At 40.4% G+C, this 20,320-nt stretch overlaps 5 protein-coding genes across 5 annotated transcripts; 3 read left to right on the plus strand and 2 right to left on the minus strand.

Moving 5' to 3' along the window:
- Positions 1-917: 917 nt before the first annotated feature.
- lrrc51 (leucine rich repeat containing 51) lies at positions 918-2,876 on the plus strand. Its single transcript, XM_072391746.1, has 4 exons — positions 918-1,002; positions 1,366-1,571; positions 1,787-1,935; positions 2,356-2,876. Exons 1-4 carry the CDS (start codon positions 951-953, stop codon positions 2,510-2,512), a joined length of 564 nt encoding a protein of 187 aa, XP_072247847.1. The 5' UTR covers positions 918-950; the 3' UTR covers positions 2,513-2,876.
- An 894-nt stretch (positions 2,877-3,770) lies between these two features.
- lamtor1 (late endosomal/lysosomal adaptor, MAPK and MTOR activator 1) lies at positions 3,771-8,170 on the minus strand. Its single transcript, XM_072392604.1, has 5 exons — positions 7,921-8,170; positions 6,566-6,711; positions 6,373-6,450; positions 5,578-5,701; positions 3,771-5,321 (listed from the first exon to the last, which is right to left on the minus strand). Exons 1-5 carry the CDS (start codon positions 7,960-7,962, stop codon positions 5,229-5,231), a joined length of 483 nt encoding a protein of 160 aa, XP_072248705.1. The 5' UTR covers positions 7,963-8,170; the 3' UTR covers positions 3,771-5,228.
- Positions 8,171-9,870: 1,700 nt separating this feature from the next.
- Positions 9,871-13,025, plus strand: sfrp2l (secreted frizzled-related protein 2 like). Its single transcript, XM_072391747.1, has 3 exons — positions 9,871-10,440; positions 11,471-11,551; positions 11,743-13,025. The coding sequence occupies exons 1-3, from the start codon at positions 9,915-9,917 to the stop codon at positions 12,159-12,161; spliced, it is 1,026 nt and encodes a 341-aa protein (XP_072247848.1). The 5' UTR covers positions 9,871-9,914; the 3' UTR covers positions 12,162-13,025.
- Positions 13,026-14,294: 1,269 nt separating this feature from the next.
- tomt (transmembrane O-methyltransferase) lies at positions 14,295-15,576 on the plus strand. Its single transcript, XM_072391748.1, has 4 exons — positions 14,295-14,556; positions 14,645-14,841; positions 14,946-15,068; positions 15,379-15,576. The coding sequence occupies exons 1-4, from the start codon at positions 14,295-14,297 to the stop codon at positions 15,574-15,576; spliced, it is 780 nt and encodes a 259-aa protein (XP_072247849.1).
- A 797-nt stretch (positions 15,577-16,373) lies between these two features.
- anapc15 (anaphase promoting complex subunit 15) lies at positions 16,374-18,410 on the minus strand. Its single transcript, XM_072391749.1, has 5 exons — positions 18,330-18,410; positions 17,924-18,045; positions 17,786-17,845; positions 17,551-17,691; positions 16,374-17,348 (listed from the first exon to the last, which is right to left on the minus strand). Exons 2-5 carry the CDS (start codon positions 18,041-18,043, stop codon positions 17,301-17,303), a joined length of 369 nt encoding a protein of 122 aa, XP_072247850.1. The 5' UTR covers positions 18,044-18,045; positions 18,330-18,410; the 3' UTR covers positions 16,374-17,300.
- Between the last annotated feature and the right edge of the window lie 1,910 nt (positions 18,411-20,320).

Genomic DNA, 20,320 nt, shown 5'->3' on the forward strand with positions numbered 1-20,320 from the left:
GTCTATCACATTAAATTATCTAAGCAGACTGACGAAGCTACCGAAAGGAAATAAACAGTCCCTTCATGTGAGACGATACAAAATTCAAAAAAGGTTGCAGAAGATTGAACCAGCCAATCCACATTCAAGTACTGACGCGTATGAAAACAGAGCAAAATGATTGGTTTAAAGGCCGGAAGTTTTACGAACATTACGCACATTACGTACTGGACACTCACCAAAATAAAGCCGCCTACAAGAGATTGCGCAGATCATTACTGCAGTTTTATTTTATTCGAAAATAGTATGGCCTGTACCCGTTTCGATAGGTTTATAGAGTCCAGAAGTTGCCGAGGCTGTTGAATTTTGGTTAGACGCCTAAATGCAATTTAAAGTACTTTTGTTGCTAGCCAGTAACATCACACATATGGCCTATTTTAATTAGCTTTAAAGTAAATGTAAGTCACCGAATAATTATATATGTCTTTCAGGCATTTTGTAGAAAAACTGATTCATTACGGAGACATTTCAACTACAAGTCCCATAATGCATTTATTCGTTTCCCTGGAAACGGATTGTTGTTGCTGACAGCAAGACCTAAACCGAAAAGAGTGTTTCTATAGTAAATGACCGACTTTCACGTCCGAGTGTAACATTTATTTACTAATAGTAAATACATTATATTGTCGGTAAGTGTATAAATTATGCAATGGGTCGTTGACATTGTTTTTAAATTGTAAAGTCTTGTGCTGATCTCACCCGGATGAATATGGTAGATAAATAACGTACTATATGCTAACTGAGACGCTATTAATAATGTGTTGTTGTCATGATTAGCAGCGCATGTAATTCATAAACATATGGAATATGTTAATGTTGCGTTTGAAAATTACGTTAGTTTTATGACAAGTTGACTCATAAACTGATTCATCATCACTCCGCAGATTGGCGGGGTTTTCACAGGTGAGACCATGTGTGGGGCTCCAGTGGATTTATCTTTCAAAAATATCAGCAAGTTGGCAGGTGCTACTTTTTTATGATATTCCTCAAGATAATTTTGTGGATGATTTATTTGTCCAAGACATTTTCTCTGAAAATGGATGACGACAAAGATTGACATACAAAAGTCTTTAGAATTCATTAAATGTATTTGTAATCTGCAGGATTATATTGCAAATGTCCAAAAAATGGCATGTAATTTGTGTTCACAAACAGATGGCATTTCAAAAAGAGTGACCAGACCGTGTCTTAAATTACAATATTTGTACAAAATAGAAATAATTTTTCATCTGGAATAAACTGATCAATAGTGTCCTTACTTTAACCCAAACAAATTACCAACTAGTGCTATAAATTCCCTGTATTTGTTTTAATATGCTGATTCAGATGCGTTAACAGAGGAGCCCAGCACAAGTCTGAGGCCTTTAAAGAGAAATTCTGAAAGGAAATACCTCAGCTGTTCCCTGCGTCTCAGCAACAACAACATCACTGACCTCTGTGACCTCCAGAGGACTGTTAGCCACTTCCTTGCTGAGCCATCGCATCTTGCCTGGCTGGACCTGTCCTTCAACAAAATCACACATATTGACCAAGTGAGTTCTCTCGATCTAACTTCATGTGTTTTCTTATGCAGTTGCTTGGCTTTTATTTTTCTATCTCTTGCACATAGAGTATAAAAATATATATATTTCATTTTTGATTGGTTGTTTTCTTTGTTATAAAGAAATATCTATATGTGGGCATATATAGAACATAGAATATTTGTCACTGCGGGGATGTTTAACGTTGGATTACACATGCATTTCAGGTGTTGTGTGAGCTGCACGGGCTGCGCGTGTTATATCTTCATGGAAACAACATTTTTGTTCTGTCAGAGGTGGCCAGGTTGGCAGTGCTACCACATCTTCACTCCATTACTCTACATGGAAATCCAATAGAAAGCAACAAAACCTACAGGTGGAGAATGTCCTCTTCTTTTCTTTTTTTTAATGTATCAAACACACACACATCGTGCTAAGCTGCTTTCATTCCAATGTTTTGTGAGAATTGCTGTGCAAAACAGCACTGCATGTATGCTATTTGTTTGCTGTGTACGTGACAGTCAGCAGCCCTTTAGTGTTATAAAGTTCACGAGTGCAGAGTGAGGGATTACTTTTGAGACTTGAGTGCTCTGCAAGCATGCGCATGCATAACATTGCAACAGGTGCTCAAATGCATATCAAGTTCATTTCCTGGTCTGCATAGCAACAGTGGTTTAACACACACACACACATACTCACGCACACAACCTCAGTACAGTGATAAAACCCTATTTCTTAGTTGTTTGCATTTGATATCGCATGGTAAAAAATGTAGCTTGTGTTTCTTTGCGTCTAGGAATCGTGTGATTTCTGTTTTGCCTCGGTTGAAGACGATGGACTTCAGTGCCGTTACACAGCAGGAGCGAGTCATGGCAAACATTTGGCATGGAGGCCACACCCGCAGCGGAGGCACCAAAGGGTCTCCAGTGACTGCTGGCCCTTCTTCGCTGTAGTTTGACAAACACTTAGTTCGAACTCATTGTTTTGTGCCTTCCACATTCTCTGCTCACTAGAAAAAAAATACTACAGAATATGTCGATTTGCGCACCCTATTGGAAGTCGAATTCAAGCATTGTTCATTTTTACATTTCTTGAGAAATTGCTTTCATGGTTTTCATCATTTCAACCCCTTTGTGGGTCCTTTCACTGAGATCAGGCTGTATGTGTCGGCATAGCTCAACTGACGCCTTTTTCCTTTGCTCATTCAGAGAATACGCTGCCTAGTCCTGCTCGGGAAAAATAAATCCAAGGATTGTTGTGGTTTTTTTTAAGTCCTCTGCTCTGAATTTGCTAGAATTATAGAAAATAATGTTTAGATCAGTGACAATTAAAAAAAAACGTACTCTTGCTTTGAGGCTGTTGTATTGTTTCTACGTGAAAGTATTGGTTAGGCGGATATATATATATATATATATATAGATATATTATAGCAATAATAAACTAATCTTTCAAAAACTAACACACCTTTCACAGAGAGGTCCGTTTGGCCTCACTCTTGTAGAGCTGGTGCCGACTGAACAAGGAAGACACTTTTACACATGGAAGTTCCAAAAGACGAGCTCATAACAAAGTAGTTCTGTAAACTGCGGCTAGCTCACAACAACATTAATTTAACTAGATAATCATGTCTCTAACTGGGCGTCTGATGAAGAAATATTTGGATTTTTAGCTTTTTGCTTTAACAGTTACACACACCCTTACTGTTGTCTCACTATTTATCAGATATGAGCATGCGGATGTCAAACTTCTTTAGTAAGACGAGTACTTTGTTGAAAGTTTTTAATGAACTGATTAAACAACAACAAAAAAACAAAAAAGATTTTAAAACTTTTTTGGTACTTGCCTAAGATATTACAAACATACAATATTTCAGGTAGTATTACACATTCGAGTAACAAACAAAAACAGAAAAACAAAAACCAAAAGAAACGCCAAGAACTCATTGCAAAAAAAAACAAAAAGCTCAAATCAGTTGCGTGGTTTGAAATAATCACAGCCTTGCAGAACATCCCTTTAGCGACCCGAGAGCATGCTCACGATGCTCTCTGCCTACACAGTCGTGCGCTCTCTTTCTCCGGAGAGCAAATATACACTTAAGAACAAAAATAAATAATCACAAAAGGGTCTGAGATCATTTAATCTGCTGTGGTACATAGATTTGTTAGCACTCCCCCCCACACTGCTACAATGGTTAGTTTCTGATTAATATGAACAATCTGCAGCTTAACGCTTTGCGTAAAAGCAAACAAATGCAGGCCTTAGAAGTGTTGCCGTGTGTTTCATAAAAACTCTCATCCTCACAAGATCTTTGCCGAGTCTGACCAACGATCTCGAGACACAAAGAAGAAGTTCATACATTTCATCATCTGTCTATATGGTCGATCAGAAAAAGTCTATACAAAGGCATGAAAACACAATGTCTGTCCCTGCAATCCTCCCCACGCCCATCCCCTTCAACTCTGAATGCCTCCACTGCTATTAAGCACGCGAGGCTGCGGCCAGCTCATCTGTAGGGCTGGAAACTTGCACACTGCTGTCTGTAAAGTCGAGCACTGCGCCTCTAAGAATGATCAACCGCTTCCCCGTTCCCAGTGACATCAGTAGACCTACCCAGCCGGCAACCGTCTGCTTGCCTATGTATCCTCACCCACCAGAGAACACTATTCGTAGAAGGCCAAATCATGGTTACCTGTGATGTGGCCTCAGAAGGAATACCAGATCGCAAAGTGGGAAAGAGATCGTTAAACCCTTCTTCTGCCGTTATCGTTTAAACGTAACGGCAGCTAGTTCATTTTAATACAGCCAGGTTGGTGTGATGGCACATGGTTCTTAGTGCAAAGTGAGACCCAAGTTACCCAAATGCATCAGGACAACTGTTACAATTATAATGAGATCTTAATCTTGGGGGGAAAAAATAAATAAAAATCCCTTTTTTTTCCAGGCTCTATTGTTGATATCTTATCTATTAAAGGAAAAACTGAGGAAAAAAAGACGGATTTTTTTTTCCTCCCGTTTTTGTTCAACATGTGCATTTGCACCTGAAAATTCCCACTATCCGAAGTTACGCAAACTCCTCAGATGTCTTGTTCCAGTGGACAGTCTAAACTAATATATAAGCCAATAATCCCACAGCTCTGTTGCAGGTGATTACACTGTACATTTTCCCATGCCTCTGGACAACCGCATGGTGTGAAGCGCACCGTGTTTGATGAGTATACAAGCTAGGGAATCTAACAAAATCTAACAAAAGATACTGAGTAGGCCCTGAAATCCTCGATTTAAAAAAAAAAAAAAAAAAAAAGAAATGATCAAGAAGGATATATGAGGATTTTTCCCCCCCTACACCTAGTGTGGACAAAGCCTGTGATCCATGCACTATGTACAGAGCAGGCCTTGTTGGAGTATGAGATCATACCCATCTACACTACATCATCTTCAAATGCTCATATGATAACTGACAAATTGCCACCGATTGACATTTAATTTGACAAAAGTGACAGCCAGGGGGTGAAATCCTTCCTGTTCTCTGAGTTTGTAGCAGTTAGAGGCATAGCTAAGAAGCACATGGATCAGAATGCTTTAATAAAAGGTGGGCTGGAGGATGAGGATGCAGGAATGACACAGAGAAGGTGGGACGGGAGGAACAATATGCAGGCCAGAATCGCAGAATCAGGGAATGGCAAACTGGACCACAAGTTCCTCTTTAGCATCCACTTTGATTTGAGAGATTGCACTGTAAGCATAAGCTGCTATCTTGGATACCTGCAAAGAAAATGAGAGAACAGAGTTTGTATGTTGTTGTTGTTGTTAAGCAAACTTCCCAATTTGAGCACTGAATTTCTCATTTGGTGGATCAAAAGTGCATTAAATGTCTTTGAGATCTATTTTAAGACTGAAATACCGCACAGCCCGTCATGCTGTGTACTGCTTTCCAAAATGCTGACTGGGCCCAACAGGGAGGAACAGCATATGACATAAAGCAATGCAATGTTGTCAGTGTGTGCCCATTTATGCATACCTGCTGAACATCTGAGTATGGCACCAGGTCACTTGCAAGCACTTGGTGGGGCTGGCTGGTGAGGGAGGGGAGAGTGAGGGCTTTCTTTTGGGGAAGGCTGGTGCTCAACACAGCCAGCTTTGTACTGGAACAAAAAAAAAAAAACAGAAGCTTACTTTGCTTGTTGAGTTAAGGTTAAAAAACACACTTTGCGTGGAATAATCTCTGTCACAAACCATACTGCTGACATCTCTGAGAACCTAATCTGCACCTGGATTCTAGTCTAAAGAGAGCTGCTTTGTTCCGATAGAAAATCTTACTGCCACTAGATGTCACTAAAAAAAGGGTCAAAGCTTCAGGGGAAACGCTAGCACTGTTGTAACTTTGTGGTAAAAATCAACTGCTTTGCAAGCTCCTCTTCAGCTTTTGGGTCGGTGAGGAAATTTCTTGCAAACACTTTCATTTTCCCCACCTTCGTGTGTGCAAAAAAAACAAAAAAAACAACCAAAGGCGTCCCCCAGCTGGCCCACTACATAATATCATCTAAAGAGGAATCTAAACGGTTTAGTAACCGTCTCCTTTTCCACATTGCATTAATTAGACAGGCATAATCACATGACAGCACAATTTCAAGCTCAACATTTTCAAAATGACCAAACTATTATCACCCTATGCATCTAATATTCAGTTGACATGCTACAGACAATTCAGCCAAACAATAATGTTCAGAGGAGGGCAATAAAAACAGTTTAATCTCAGTTTAAAGCCCGCTCTGGCCCGTTGACGAGCAGCAACAAAAACACCTCATCCACATACCTGTATTGTCTAGCTTTGTCCATGTACTCATGCTGCTCCATCACAACAGAGTCAGCTGCTGACACGTCAATGATATTCCTAAAAGACAAGAAATTATGACATTATCGTGGCTCCCAAATTACCGTTTTACTGTAAAAAAAAGAGAACTCCTGCTGTAACTGAACCAGTCAACGCTTGTATCAAGGCGTCTTACTGTGCCGTCTTCGTCAGGATGGATGTAAGTAGGGCCTGCTCATCTGTCCGCGCTGACGGGACGCTGTTTGTGATCCAGTCAGTCCCATTTGGAGGTTTGCTGACAGGGTTTGGGGGGATCAGAGGCTTTGTTTCGTCATTAACGTCCTAGAACAGAATCAGAATATAAAATGAAAGATAGTCTCAGGCAATTTTGACAAATGATTCAAATTAAATGAAGCATTCTATCGCTATTAAACAATCAGGGGTGGTAACAACGACCTGAGGGGTTTGCTTAGCCAACTGTGAACAACACTTACAGACGGTGAGCACATCAACGCATATCAACCTGCAAACCCCTGGGCCGAACAGTTCAACCCGAGAGTTCAACACAACAAAGGCTGCAGTGTTATCAGAACATATATATTTACTCTACCAACCTTGACACAACCACAGATTTGACTGACTGTTCTTTATCAAGCAACAAGAACGTTAACAAAGATATTCCTACAAGCAGTTAACCACCAAGTTCTCTTCCTAATATCAGGTCATACAGCAGCTTCAATTTTAGAGGCAAATTTCTTGTTTTAGATGCAACAGACTGAAACTGCAACACTAAAGTTCGATTTGAAAGTAATCTACTGTAAATCAAATCAAAATGTCCCCGCAAAAGGGGACTATTAGAAATTGGGCATTTTCCACAAATCGATATGGTCGAATCGTCACAGGGATCCTTTTAAAAAAAAATACAAAAAAGTTTATCAACTAATATGCTTTAAAGCGTTACAACACAGACGGAGAGAAAGGGTGCTTTAAATGTATTCCCATGAGGATAAACTGCTTGTGAGTTAAGATATTCCGTATGAAGGAGGAACAGACTTTGTTTCCGTTTACAAAAATAGCTGGGAATCTTTAAGGTCATATGACACAGCGCACACCAACAATGAATCCAGAAAGTCAATCACCTCTGATATTGGTTAAAAACACAGGTCACAATTGACTATCAGGTCAACAAGTGTGAACAAGGTCAGCGCTTATCAGACGGAGAAATGTCTAAATAGGTTCAGAAAGAATTGTAACGAAGCCAACAATTCAGATGGATGAAGCTCTTCTCCTCTGTGGTGGTTTTCACTGGTGCCAACTTCACAGTCTGACCCGAGTCAGGCCTATCCCGCAGGCTTTAAGCAGCAAGCTAAAGCTGCTTTTCGGCCTCAAAATATTATCCGTGACAAAATGACCCCTTGAAAATGTCGACACAAACGTTATTCAAATCACTCATAAACACCCTCAAAGCATTTAACACCAGCGCGTACTTGGTTTCTGGGGAAGACCAGAATGCATTTATCGGTTTTAGCCAGCTAGCAGCTAACTAACTACCTGACTTGTGTTCTCGTTCTCGCTGCTGTAACAGCAACCCATGGCAGCGTCCGAGGGGCCAAACTACACAACCCCGGCTTCACTGCTCTCCGTCAGAAACGAGCCGTGTTGTTCTTCTCCAACAAACATAAAACTCCTCTCCGGGGTGTTTTTACTTTAGCCTCATCTAAAGGTAGGAAGCCACTGTAGCCAGCAGCTTCTCAGACGAGCTATCACATGACAGCAGCTGTGGTGCAACAACAACACAACGACCACTTCCGGTATTTGAGAAGCAACGACGGCCTCCATCACGTGAAGGCGGAAATTTCAAACGTGACCAAAACGAGCAAACGTGCAGTTTAGCGGTGTATCTGGAAATAAGTGCAATGTATAAAATGACGGAAATCAAATGGTACATTTCAGATTAAAATTACACAGCTATTTCACTGCGGTGCTTTTTGTTATTCAATTATTTGGGCTTTTCTCTGCCAGGCAGCCTTTACAGTGATATAAAGTAACCTGCGGTTCTTAGGTTCTGCAATATTTGGATTTCATGCCATCTTCGACTCCATGTGTTTCAGAAGGAGATACTGTATAACTTTAAGTTTAAATGTCATCATTTCAATGAAGAAATTAACGATGATGACTTCAGCGGTACATTAACACACTTAACATTACATAAAATGACAAAGATCCGTTCTGCTTTAGGTACAATGTGTAAATATTAATTTCATACTCATGCATTAGTATCAGTAAACCAAGATTTAAAGATTTACAAGCAGAACACTGAGCCCCTTTCCGTTCGTCATGAAAACTTAAACCTCGTGCTCTCAGAATGTTTTGCTGATAAAACTTGATTTTTCATCTATAAAGTTTGGAATCCACAGTTTTTACTTGCATGTATCTCAAAATTGTAGTATAATAAGCACTTCCTCCTTCTCTGCTCACAAAAGAACAATACGAGCCACAGTCGATCCCACCCCTCACCTTTTTAAAACCTTGTCAATCAATAATATTGGTTTAAAGACTATACATGAGAAGCCACCATGTGTCGTCTCTTTATATGCAGACAGTACACAGGAACTTAAGGGTGACATATTTGAAAATCAACTCATGGAGGACGGTAGCTGTAGGTAAGAGGTGCCCAACATCAAACTTATGAGCACTAACCAGCCAAGTTGTCTTGAATTTATAAACAGGAATCTTGTTTGGCTTCAAATATTACATCACTTTGCTCAGCGGAAAGCTAAAACTGATGTATAACAATAAGGCCCCCTACTTGAGTGAAGTGGCAACCTGCTGAGCAATGCTTTTCTCCTTTGCTTCGTTGTTGACAGCTCCTCTAGAAACTTTACTTGTGTCTAAAAGAGTTTGTAACGTTTCTACTAGAAACTGCAGGAACCAACATGCAGGATGGGGCACGTTGGTTGACATGTGGCAGTCTTTCTGGAAAAGATGACACCCTCTGGCTAAATACAAGATGATGGTGTCACACACGCTGAAATGGTAGTTTCAACTGTGAAATATTATTCTTATTTAAATATTAAGTGAAGTGCTATTCAAATGCTAACACAGAGACATGGATTTGTGCGAGTTTCTTTCCATAAGGAATTGGAAAATGGAGTCGCATCAGTTTTATTCTAAAACCTCTCTAAAAAAATATAGATGTGCTCTCAGGTCAGCCCCTTCGAATACACAAGTTATTTTCACTGTAAATGTATGTAAAGAAGTCTGGAGTCGAATCACAAGGTGAGCCATAGCTGCAAAGAGCCAAACTTGACTGTGCTTAACTGTATCAGACTGAAGGTTTGTTTTCTTTGCCGTTCGACACAAACAGCCTGCATGACACATGGAAATGTTCTGGTAATTGTGGAGTCAGACAGCAGTCTGATGGGGTGGGATAATGGCTGGGAGGCGCCTGCCCTCTCATTACCCCACGTTTCTTCCACACCTCTTTATTTACACCTTCAGGTCCAGACAGAGAAGCTGCGAAGACTTCACTCGGAGCAAAAACAATGTCTGTTTTTCTGCTCAGCTTTGTTGTGCTGTTCAGAGGATCTCATGCCTCCGATGCAGTGCCTCCTGTCCCACTCGGACCGCCTTCTCTCGGGTTCAGCTCCTCGGTACGCTCGGTGTGTAAACCCATGCCGAGCACCCTGTCTCTGTGCCACGGGATCGGCTATAGGCGCATGTGGATCCCCAACTTGCTCGGCCATGATTCACTGAAAGAGGCCCAGCAGCAGTCGGCGGCCTGGCTGCCACTAATCTCCAAGCTGTGTCACCGGGACACGAATAAGTTCCTGTGCTCACTGTTCGCCCCGGTGTGTCTGCCGGAGCTCAACGGGCCCGTGAGCCCCTGCAGGAGCCTGTGCGAGGCCGTGCGGGACGGCTGCGTGCCTGTGATGAGCGCGTTCGGGTTCCCGTGGCCGGAGATGTTTAACTGCACCCGGTTCCCGCTCGGAACGCAGCTCTGTATCCCAGCAACCGGGGAGCGGCAGGGGTGGACGGAAGAGGAGGTCAGGCACGAAGAGACGCAGAAAGGTTGGTAAACGGATCTGTCACGTTTTATCTCACGTAGCTATTTTTTTTCTTCCCTAATCAAAACACTCCACAAAGTAACATCACAAACACAAGTCACTAACATGGCATACATCAGACTATTTCCATCTTCAGAGCAGGCGAACAATCACGGGGCGTTGACTGTTCTCTACTCAAGCAGCTGCTTATGTAGCCTGCAGTTTGTGTTTTTAACTACGTCAGTTTATACCAAATAGACATTTTTCTTGAAAAGTCCATCTCACTTTCACTCTAGTAATTGTTTAAGACTTAAAGGAGTTCAAACAATCAAGCTAAACTGATATGAATACTGGATTTAAATAAAAATTTCCTCTTTCATAATTTTTTTCCCCCCAAGACTCCATCGTGTTGCATAGTGACCCCTTGGTTGGAGATTACACAACCAAGCATCTGAACTGTTAGTAAGGATTAAAATGCAAGTGTTTGCACTTTGTAGCTCCAATAGCAATACAGAAAACGTGACAGTATAATACTAAGGCCATAGATCTCCAGAAAGAGCACTTTCAATTTTGATACTTTTAGTGCAATGAGTTCTCATCACTGTTCTTTTACTTATATAATTATTTGATTAATGCAAATGTACACTGAAGTGCTGCAATGATCCCATGATATCTTGGCGCAAAGCACAAAATAAGTTCCAAATTTTTATCTCTAGTGATTATCATCCTCAACTGTTGATAGTTACTGTATAATCAGGCATTGTAATATTAGTAATGCATTTAGCATGTTGTAATCTTTTTTTTTTTTTACATACATAGATATATATTAACATTTTATTATTGATTTTCTTATTTTATTAATTTGATAAACTGTTTCCCATTCTTGTTTGTTGCACAGTAGTAACTGTGGAAATTTCACTTCACAGATCAGTTAAGTTATATTTCTCCAATATGACATAACCTTAAAACTGATTGGAATTATTTGAAGTTTCTGCTGTTGAAGTTCAACAGACAAACCACCGTCAAATGATCTAATTTTTTTCCCCATCTTCCAGGGAGTGTTATGTGTGATGCCTGCAGCCTGGCTGCTGAAGGAGAGGCTGACATCCAGGAAAACTTCTGCCACAGTCCATATGGTGAGAGCAAATGATGTGGGTTCTCAGCAAATGCTTCTCCTTTTCCACGAAGGTCATACAATGTAGCATAACATTAAAAAAAAGACAGCATTCTTTTAAAAACCTGGAGCAAAATAAATTAAATAGGGATGTTGTTTTAGTGATTCTAAAGCGACACCTGTTGAATCGTGTTCTTTTTGTCTCTGTCGCAGCCTTAAAGATGCGTCTGGGCAGCATGTCGACAGTGGGAGGTGACCGTCAGCTGGTGCCTCTGGCCCGCAGCCGCGTCCTCAGGTGGGCAGGGGGAGGGCCAGAAAGGGCGGAGGACATTGCAGGCGCGATGGCCCACGGCGCTTTGTGGCTGCAGGAAGGTGGCAGCTGTACTTGTCCCGGCTTAGACTCTGCAGAGACAAATGAAGACACAGAGCTGGGGGAGCAGCAGATAGATGGGAAACAGGCAAAAGAAGGAGGGAAAGTGGGGAAGCCTGTCTATAGCGGATGGTACTTGGCCCTGGCTAAGGCTGAAGAAGGAAGACTGGTGCTGACTCGACTGGTAAGATGGACCAGAGGGGACAAAGAGCTGAAGAAGTTTATCAGAGCTCTTCTTAAACAATCCTGTCCAGACCTTTAACCAGCAAGTTATTAACGATTGCAGTCCTTCTCTGTGGATGCTGCTTTATGCAGGCCGTAACCGTGTGTTGCTCATAGCAACACTTCACTGAAATGTACACAAAATCTATCACACTAACCCAGAAATCAGCCATCAGGAACAATATACGAATAAATGAGCAGATAATATTTGCTAAATAGCTCTGAATAAATCACCTAAGTGTAGCTGAAAAACAATACAGAATGACTACACGTTGTGTGCCTGCTGTTAAACTGACTGTTAAACGCTTTAAATTGTTTTTACGAAAACATTTTTTTAAAGAATAAAGATTATTGGTTCACTTTGGTCCCCAGTTCTGATATAATTCTAGGAATGCCACAGAAACAATGATGATGAGGCACAATCACAAAAGTCCCTGTTTGACTATAATACAATTACAACTGGGCCAACATTTGTGTATATTTATGAACATGGAAGACAGATAATGTAGCTCACTGATCAAATAACTAACAGAACTAAAGAGGTGAGTTGTTTTGGGGACGATCGCTTTAGACTGATCTCACTCAGACATATTTCCAGTTAAGGGGTCTAAAGGTCGTTAGTCCTTTTTTATTTTGCTATTATTGGATCATTTGTGCCACATCAGCATGAATCTTATACTTTTTGTTGTTTGATGAGTTAAAACACTGACAAAGACAACGAGAACAACAAGGCTGGGACACAGCAGAGGAGACCCAGTGAAAAGAAAGGTGATGGGACACATAAAGACAAGAACAATTTTTTAGTTTTGAGTTGCTTTCCTTTTTTCTATTTTGTATGTTACATTTATTCTTGCCTCGCATGGTTTCCCTGTGTTTTCAAATGTTTTTTTGCCTGTATTTGAATAAACACGTTTATATAACGTTGGAGTTGTATTTATGGAGACTCAGACATGAGCTTTCTGCTGTTTTTTTCCTCGATCTTTCCATCATGACTCAGGAAACTGGACTCCATAGAGGCACACACAGATGCACACCTGTTGATGTTAACTTGATATATCGGTTTCTGCAGCACTCTGTTGCTCTGTGTCTGCTCCTTTTCACACTGTTAGCCTTATTTTGAATGTTTTTAAGATGGCGGTATTTAGTGCCTCGTCAAAAAGGAGAAAAGGCGATGTTAACACGCTATGTTGATCTCAGTATCTGTTAACTTGACTTAACTACAGGATCTATATCATCATGCACGTGATGCTTAAATTATTCATATTGCAGAGTCTCTGCCCTTCTCCTGAACGCACACACTCTTCGTATTTCTGCACCTGTCTCAGCTGAAGTACTACTTATTGGCTCTGTTCATCATCAGCCCCTCTGCTCTTCAGATAAATAGGTGAGCTTTATTTTGTGTGCGCATTGTTTTTCCCTGGGGCAGTCAGAATATCTTGTTAGGCTGTAGCATCTGGTTGGTGTGACAGCAGAGAGTCTGAAGTCTACAGTTACCTGAGGCAGAGGAAACATCTAGAGAGGCACGACACTTATTACCTCATCTACTACAGCATGGGAAAAAGACTTGTGTAGAGCTGAGTGTGTCAAAAATGTATTTTATGCATCTAAAATGTAACTTGGTGGAGTTTTTAATTTTCTAGAAAGCCCTTATAATTGTCAGCACTATCCCAGCACAATATTTTTTCAATTTAATCATCTTTCTTTGCATCAGTTACTGAGATTTTGACATTTTACAGCAATTACTTGTGACCGCGACTAATAACATCATAGAAGACATGTATAATGGCCAAACATGACCATATTGGGAAAAAAATGACTCAGCAGTTAAGGAGTAGAATAGATTGTGTAACGATTGTTGTTAATCCTTGTGTCCTCTTACGTCCGTGAAAATGATAAATACCCTGCTTCATATGAGAAGAAAACTGCAGCTGTTTCAGAAAACAGAGCAGTGCAGTTGAGGACAAGATACATATAAAATCAAGGATGGAGCTGCTTTTGTAATTGATATAAGTTCAAAACTGATACATAGGAAACATAGTGTGACATATTAGAATATTTAAACATCAAATATGATTTGATGGGGAGTGTCAGGACCACATTAACAATTAGGTTTAAAAAAGGAAATCTGCAACTGAATCTCGCTCTTTGTGTGCGTGTTTCTTTCTGTGCAAGGATGGTGTCACCAGCTATCGCCTTTGCCTTCATTCCTCTTCTGCTGACGCTGATAATTCGGTACCGCTACTACTTTGTGCTGTTCTATCGGGCGGTCCTGGTAAGAATATGGAAGGACTGTGTCACTGGTCTGAGCCGGGAAGAGCGGGCCTACCAGTATGTTCTCACTCACTCCACCCCTGGAGACCCTGACAGCATCCTGGATGCCTTCGATTGCTGGTGCAGCAAGGTGGAGTTCATCAGCAACATTGGGCCTAAAAAAGGTGCTGACAATGTTTAGAGGACGGTTCTAAGATGTAGAGATAAAGTGTTGATGTAAAGTCTAAATCCCAAATCCACATATTTCCTTAGGCAAAATCCTGGACCGTCTGCTGATAGAGCAGAGCCCTCTGACAGTGCTGGAGCTGGGGGCCCACTGCGGATACAGCACCATACGGATCGCCCGGACTCTGCCTCTGGGGGCCAGGCTCTACAGCATTGAGATGGATCAGAGGAATGCTGCTATTGCTGAGAAAATCATCCGCCTGGCAGGGTTTGATGATGACACGGTGAGACAACAAGAACATGTCAGCTATTTACAAAAATTCCACATCATAGCCAAAGTACTTCATGCACTTTTTGGCAGCTTTTATGTACCTCTGTGTTTCTCCAGGTGGAGCTCATCGTTAATCCATCTGATGAAGTGATACCTCGGCTGCGGTCCGACTACAATTTAGAGAGGGTGGACTTTGTTTTCATGGACCACTGGAAGAAATGCTACTTGCCTGACCTGCAGGTAATGAATCGTTAAAATTGCATCTTATTTTTTATGATCCCAGGCGGCTTAACTTAAGCTCTTCCTCTGCTTTGCTCAGAGGGCTTGAGATATAAAAATGAGGGACCTGGTTCTTCTTACCATTTTACTTAGATGATGGCTTTCAAGGAGTAAAGAGTCCCTTGACGAGCTGAGCGTTTGTGCATGTAAATGTTCCCCATTTGAGTCCATTAAAGATGATTATTAAGATAACAGATAAAAGATTACATTGGAAAGAAAGCTTTCTTTTTACCGACTCATCTTCTTCATTTCCTGGCTCTGTGTGTCACAGATGCTGGAGGGCTCTGGCCTGCTCGGAAAAGGATCTATGATTTTGGCCGACAACGTTTTGTTTCCTGGGGCTCCGAAGTTTCTTCGACACCTTCGCAAAAGTGGCTTGTACGAGTGGAAGATCCACAGAGCCATGCTGGAGTACAGCAAAGGCATCAGGGATGGGATGGCTGAGCTGGTGTATCAGGGAATCAAGTAGACGAGAATTTCACAGTCCACGTTTTTAGATGTGCAAAGGAAAGATGGAACTCTTCATGTTCAGGCAAATCTTCCCTGAAAATCCATCTCTGCCTTAAGATTGCAGCATTGCGCTGTCTAGTTTCTATTACTTCATCAGAGCATTTATCATTCTGTAAGATTACAAAAAAAGCTATAAAGACAAACTTAATGTAACTTTATGGCAATTTGGAGCATGAGGAAAAAAAGAGGGAAATGTTTAGAGCTGTTTTTAAAACTGTGAAACAGGGCACTGGCTTTGGCAGAGAGCTGGTACCAAATGTCCTATCTCAGTGTAAGGAAATGCTGGAATGTCCTCCAAAGTAACCCAATACTAGTGGTCTCTCTGGATAATGAAAAAAAAAAAAAAACAACCCTATGGAGCAAGAAACTATATACTAATTTCATAATCCCAAATCTATATTAATATTAATAATAAAATAAAAGTTATGATTAAATTATTGTTCAAACAGCAAAGTGGAAACGTTAGAAACTTGTTAAAACCGTACAATTGTGATAACTAAAATAAAAAAATATAAAAAAAGGCATGTTAGGTATATACATGCTTAGACTGCGCTGTTCGTGACAAAGGAAGTCTTTGGCACTTAAATGTTTCCTGACTTTGAATATCAAATAATATAAAGTAAATGGCAGACAAAAGAAGCAACACAATCTTCAATTTCATTACCACCAAATTTCACATGGGTATCTTATCAGAATAAGACACATTTTTATCTCACTGAAAAGCAAGTCAGCTTAAATCCAACTCACACTGCTCACTGGCGTGTTACATTTGATTGTTTATTCATAGGAGGTGAAAATACCCAAAACAAAAACACTTGTTCATCAAAAATAATTTAATAAAATTGTTAAAACCAGTCGTTTCAGTAGAAATAACCAAAACCTTTGTACACAACTGCATGCCATGAACACATGAGGGTTAAGATGGTCAGTTTTCATTGGTAGTAAAAAAACGTCTGAACTCATCTAAACGTCTGAACATTGCATGTTTTACAAGGTTTTGTGAATATTCTACTGGAGGGGTGTCTGTAACAAAAGGTCAGCAACATGCATGACGCTGCAATGAAACATAACTGAATTGGAGGCCTAAGTACTGTCGTTTTCATCAGTAAAAAATTATTCCGCTGACTGAACCAATGTTTGTGCTCAATCAGCTGTTTGGAAACTCTTAATAGCACATGACTGACGATATGACGAGGTTAAAGTTTAAATGGGAGATCAATGGGCCAATCCGTGAAATTGCCACTGAGCGGGTGTGCTCATCCAGTTACAAAACACCAGCACTGTGTTTGTGAGTCTATTTTAGAGCAGCAGAAAGGCTCGGGGCTGCTTTAAGTGGATCGTACGATTATACCGTCTTGGCAGGTTCACAGAATGCCAATAAAAACAGGACGTGTGCACAGGAGCTTAAGTTTAACGGCAGTGTCTCCACGCACATATTCATCACACGAGTAGATCAATTAGTGGCAAGCAGCAACACTTGCAGTCGTGTCCAAAGCGTTCGGAGACTGACGGACTTCAGCTTGAAGTTTGAAAAAAAAAAATGACCGGACCTCAACCCGTTTTGCGTTTCAACTGTATTCTTATCCTAGTTTCACAAATAATAAATAGATGTGTCGCAGATGGCTTTTCAAGTAGGGATTGGTAATTCAGAGCCAGACAGCTTGACAAAAATTGTCCTTTGTCTTAAATCATCCATTGGTCTTGGTCTTGGTCTGGGCCTTCCATATCCACCTGACAGAAGGAAACACAACCAGACAGAAGATAATCACTGCTCTGTTTACTTTGGAAAAAGAAGCTAGTAAGATAAAAGGAGATATTATAAGTGCTGTCATTGGTTCTTTCTACGTCTCATAAGAATCAAACCACATGCTTGGTCTGGTTAATGGCATCGCTGACCTGGAAAAACTACAACAAAAAGGTTCGATGAAAGCACCTCATTGATCTCGCCATCATCAGGTGACTCGTTGTAGTCGTTCATTTCATCCATGTCCTGCATGTCCTCTTCATCTTCGGAGTCCTCCTCACTGTCTTCTTCATCCTCGTCATCCTCTTCTTCCTCCTCTTCATAGCCTGCCTGTACCCACGAAATGCAGATCATATAAATAGAGCAAACTTCAGCATATAAGTGGCCCATGTGTGAAACTGTGGCAAAACACTCATGAATATACCTCGAAAATAGGTTTTCCAATAGGCATCAGGTTGTTGTCTTTTTCTGCAATGCTCTGCAACTGCAGCAAACGGAGAGCGCATATTAAAACATGAGAGGGAAGAGTGAGAAAGAAACGGTGCAGGAGCAGAGGGGGTACCCAGGTTTGGTGCTGCTGCTCCTGCTGGTGCAGCTCCGCCTCGTCCACGCACGGTCGGTCCAAGTTAAACCACAGCGACTCCGTTATCCGCGGTAGCAAGGAGGGGAAGAGCGTGGACATGGCTGTCACGAAGGGACAACATTATACACAGGGTAAATCAACGAGTTAGAGATAAACCCCCCACCACCACCTTCAAAGACAAAAATGAGCCATTACTCATCAGTTCGCGTTTTTCTGGCATGAACGACACAGGACCAGCACGGGAACTTAATATTTATAGTACGAATTAAAGTCTCTCCGAGCTCAACACTATTATACACTTCTGCAGGACTTTTGTGTAAAAAGAGCTGAAACATAGGCGAATATCAACATCAAGTAAACTTTAATTAGTATTCAACGTAAGTACCTGGCAGTCTCCTTGTCCAGCTTTTAAAAATTTCAAAACAATTTCCACCGGAAGTTACTGGTGTTCATCTATAAAGAGTCCCCTCTCCATTAGCTTCAGAGTGGTTCCGATTGGCATGGGTAATGAGATCCAGGGACCAAGGCAATGATGTACCCTGGCTGGAATTAGAGTTATTATGCATCTGTGGAATAAATGGCGCAGATTATTGGTTTCCTATATCACATGAATACTGAATAATTATTGAAAACATAAACTGATAGCTTTTAAATCAATAATTTAGTTATCTCAACTGATAACCTGTTCTTGTTCCAATTTACTTAATCCTCATAGACTATATAGTCTGTAGTAATTATTTTGTAAACATGGACAGATTCCTGAAACAACAGGGCTCTGGACACTCTTTTTTTAAACTTTTTTTACACGGTACAATAAAACAGACCGCTGGGATAGGCTCCAGCCCCCCTGCTATCTGACCGACGGATTAAGCGAGTATAGAAAATGGATGTATGGACAATAAAACAGTATGATTGTGTTGGAAATTCAACAACAAGCTGTTCTGAAGATATGGATGATAACAAAAAAACATATTTACAAACTTAAATGAAGGGGATTTAAAACTCTTTAATGAAATCAAACAATACACTGACAAATCAATCCACTTTAAACAAATTATTGCTTAAATAATATGACACCTTCCAGTAGTTTGTAGCTTGTTATAGTTCAAGGCTTGTTTTCTCCACTGTTGCTAAAATTGAAAAATGTCCTTGAACTCCAAATCTGTAACTTCTTAGATACATGCAGACAAACACTGATTTATACTCAAGTCAGTGTAAATCAAGCACTCATCTTGGCATGCTTGTAAAGTTTTGGATTCATTGGAACCAGGAAAACACTAACACAGATGCAGCAAAAACACATCTTAGCCGCCACATTTTTGCTTTTCTTATTGCCTTCACGGGTCACATTGCCATTGCCGGAGAGAGAGAGCTGGAAGAACCTTGAGATAAGCCAAATCGTTCTCGCAGTGATATGTAACAAAAGATAGACGGTCACGCACATACTCATTAACACACACACACCCTATGTGTCTCTTGTTCTTTCTCACTATCTCAAAAACACACATACATGGACTTTGGACAGACTTAGGACTTTGGAAACAAATTAGTTAATGGTACTGCAAGATTCAAGATGTATCAGGGGCAACCTTGCTCTCAGTCACACTCCTCTCACAGGTTGTCTCACACACACACTGGGGCACAGATGTAAGTTTTGTAATTCCTGTTTGGTCTTGAGAAGTGTGCAAGAGGTTGACTAGAGAAACAGATTTGTTAGCTATCTCTTCAAGACAGAATCATCGCTGAATCTAACAAGGTAAAGTGAACAGGTTTATTCTTATGTCTCACAGTGTAGTTACACTCTAAATGCAGCTTTTCTATTCTTAAACTATAACATACCATTTTTAATTTATTTTACAAGAAGTAGAATGACTTAGTAGTTAGCCTATGTCCGTTGCTTCCAACATAAGAATATTTTTACTTGCTTGACAAAATTGTTGGAAACTGATTACTTTGACTGCTTTTGAATTTAATTGTAAGGTTTATGCTTTACCTACTGACACTCTTTACCTGTATGTATTAAATAGCTTTACATTGTGTTTTTTGGAAATTTAGAAGCTTTAATTTGTTTTTTGGAAATAGCATCTTGGAATAATCTCCATCCTTTGTTACACAGAAACGAGAAAGAAAATGGATGTTGCTTTGCCAGAAATATAAATCAATACATTTACTATGGATGAGTAAAAGTCTGATGTATGTTCTATGAGTAGATTTGTTCTTAAATTTTCTGTAGGGCTCACAGCTCATGTGTATATCAGAACCTAAATTAGAATCAGGGTTATTGCCCATCATATAATATGTTATTCCCTATCAGTTATTCCCCTGCACTTGTAATCAAATGTTGAGTTCAGTAACAAAGTGTCTGATTGTAATTCA

Source organism: Leuresthes tenuis, unplaced genomic scaffold, assembly GCF_036924035.1.
Source record: "Leuresthes tenuis unplaced genomic scaffold, fLeuTen1.0.hap1 SCAF_9, whole genome shotgun sequence".
Lineage (NCBI taxonomy): Eukaryota > Metazoa > Chordata > Actinopteri > Atheriniformes > Atherinopsidae > Leuresthes > Leuresthes tenuis.

Coding starts and splice junctions, on each gene's coding strand:
- lrrc51 (XM_072391746.1), top strand. CDS start 951: ATGTGTGGGGCTCCAGTGGATTTATCTTTCAAAAATATCAGCAAGTTG. Junction 1,572..1,786: donor AAATCACACATATTGACCAA/GTGAGTTCTCTC, acceptor CATGCATTTCAG/GTGTTGTGTGAGCTGCACGG. Junction 1,936..2,355: donor GAAAGCAACAAAACCTACAG/GTGGAGAATGTC, acceptor CTTTGCGTCTAG/GAATCGTGTGATTTCTGTTT.
- lamtor1 (XM_072392604.1), bottom strand. CDS start 7,962: ATGGGTTGCTGTTACAGCAGCGAGAACGAGAACACAAGTCAG. Junction 6,712..7,920: donor AGAACGAGAACACAAGTCAG/GTAGTTAGTTAG, acceptor ATTCTGTTCTAG/GACGTTAATGACGAAACAAA. Junction 5,702..6,372: donor GACAAAGCTAGACAATACAG/GTATGTGGATGA, acceptor TTTTTGTTCCAG/TACAAAGCTGGCTGTGTTGA.
- sfrp2l (XM_072391747.1), top strand. CDS start 9,915: ATGTCTGTTTTTCTGCTCAGCTTTGTTGTGCTGTTCAGAGGATCTCAT. Junction 10,441..11,470: donor GCACGAAGAGACGCAGAAAG/GTTGGTAAACGG, acceptor CCCATCTTCCAG/GGAGTGTTATGTGTGATGCC. Junction 11,552..11,742: donor CTTCTGCCACAGTCCATATG/GTGAGAGCAAAT, acceptor TCTCTGTCGCAG/CCTTAAAGATGCGTCTGGGC.
- tomt (XM_072391748.1), top strand. CDS start 14,295: ATGGTGTCACCAGCTATCGCCTTTGCCTTCATTCCTCTTCTGCTGACG. Junction 14,557..14,644: donor CAACATTGGGCCTAAAAAAG/GTGCTGACAATG, acceptor ATATTTCCTTAG/GCAAAATCCTGGACCGTCTG. Junction 14,842..14,945: donor CAGGGTTTGATGATGACACG/GTGAGACAACAA, acceptor GTGTTTCTCCAG/GTGGAGCTCATCGTTAATCC.
- anapc15 (XM_072391749.1), bottom strand. CDS start 18,043: ATGTCCACGCTCTTCCCCTCCTTGCTACCGCGGATAACGGAGTCGCTG. Junction 17,846..17,923: donor AGCAGCAGCACCAAACCTGG/GTACCCCCTCTG, acceptor CGTTTGCTGCAG/TTGCAGAGCATTGCAGAAAA. Junction 17,692..17,785: donor TTGGAAAACCTATTTTCGAG/GTATATTCATGA, acceptor TCGTGGGTACAG/GCAGGCTATGAAGAGGAGGA.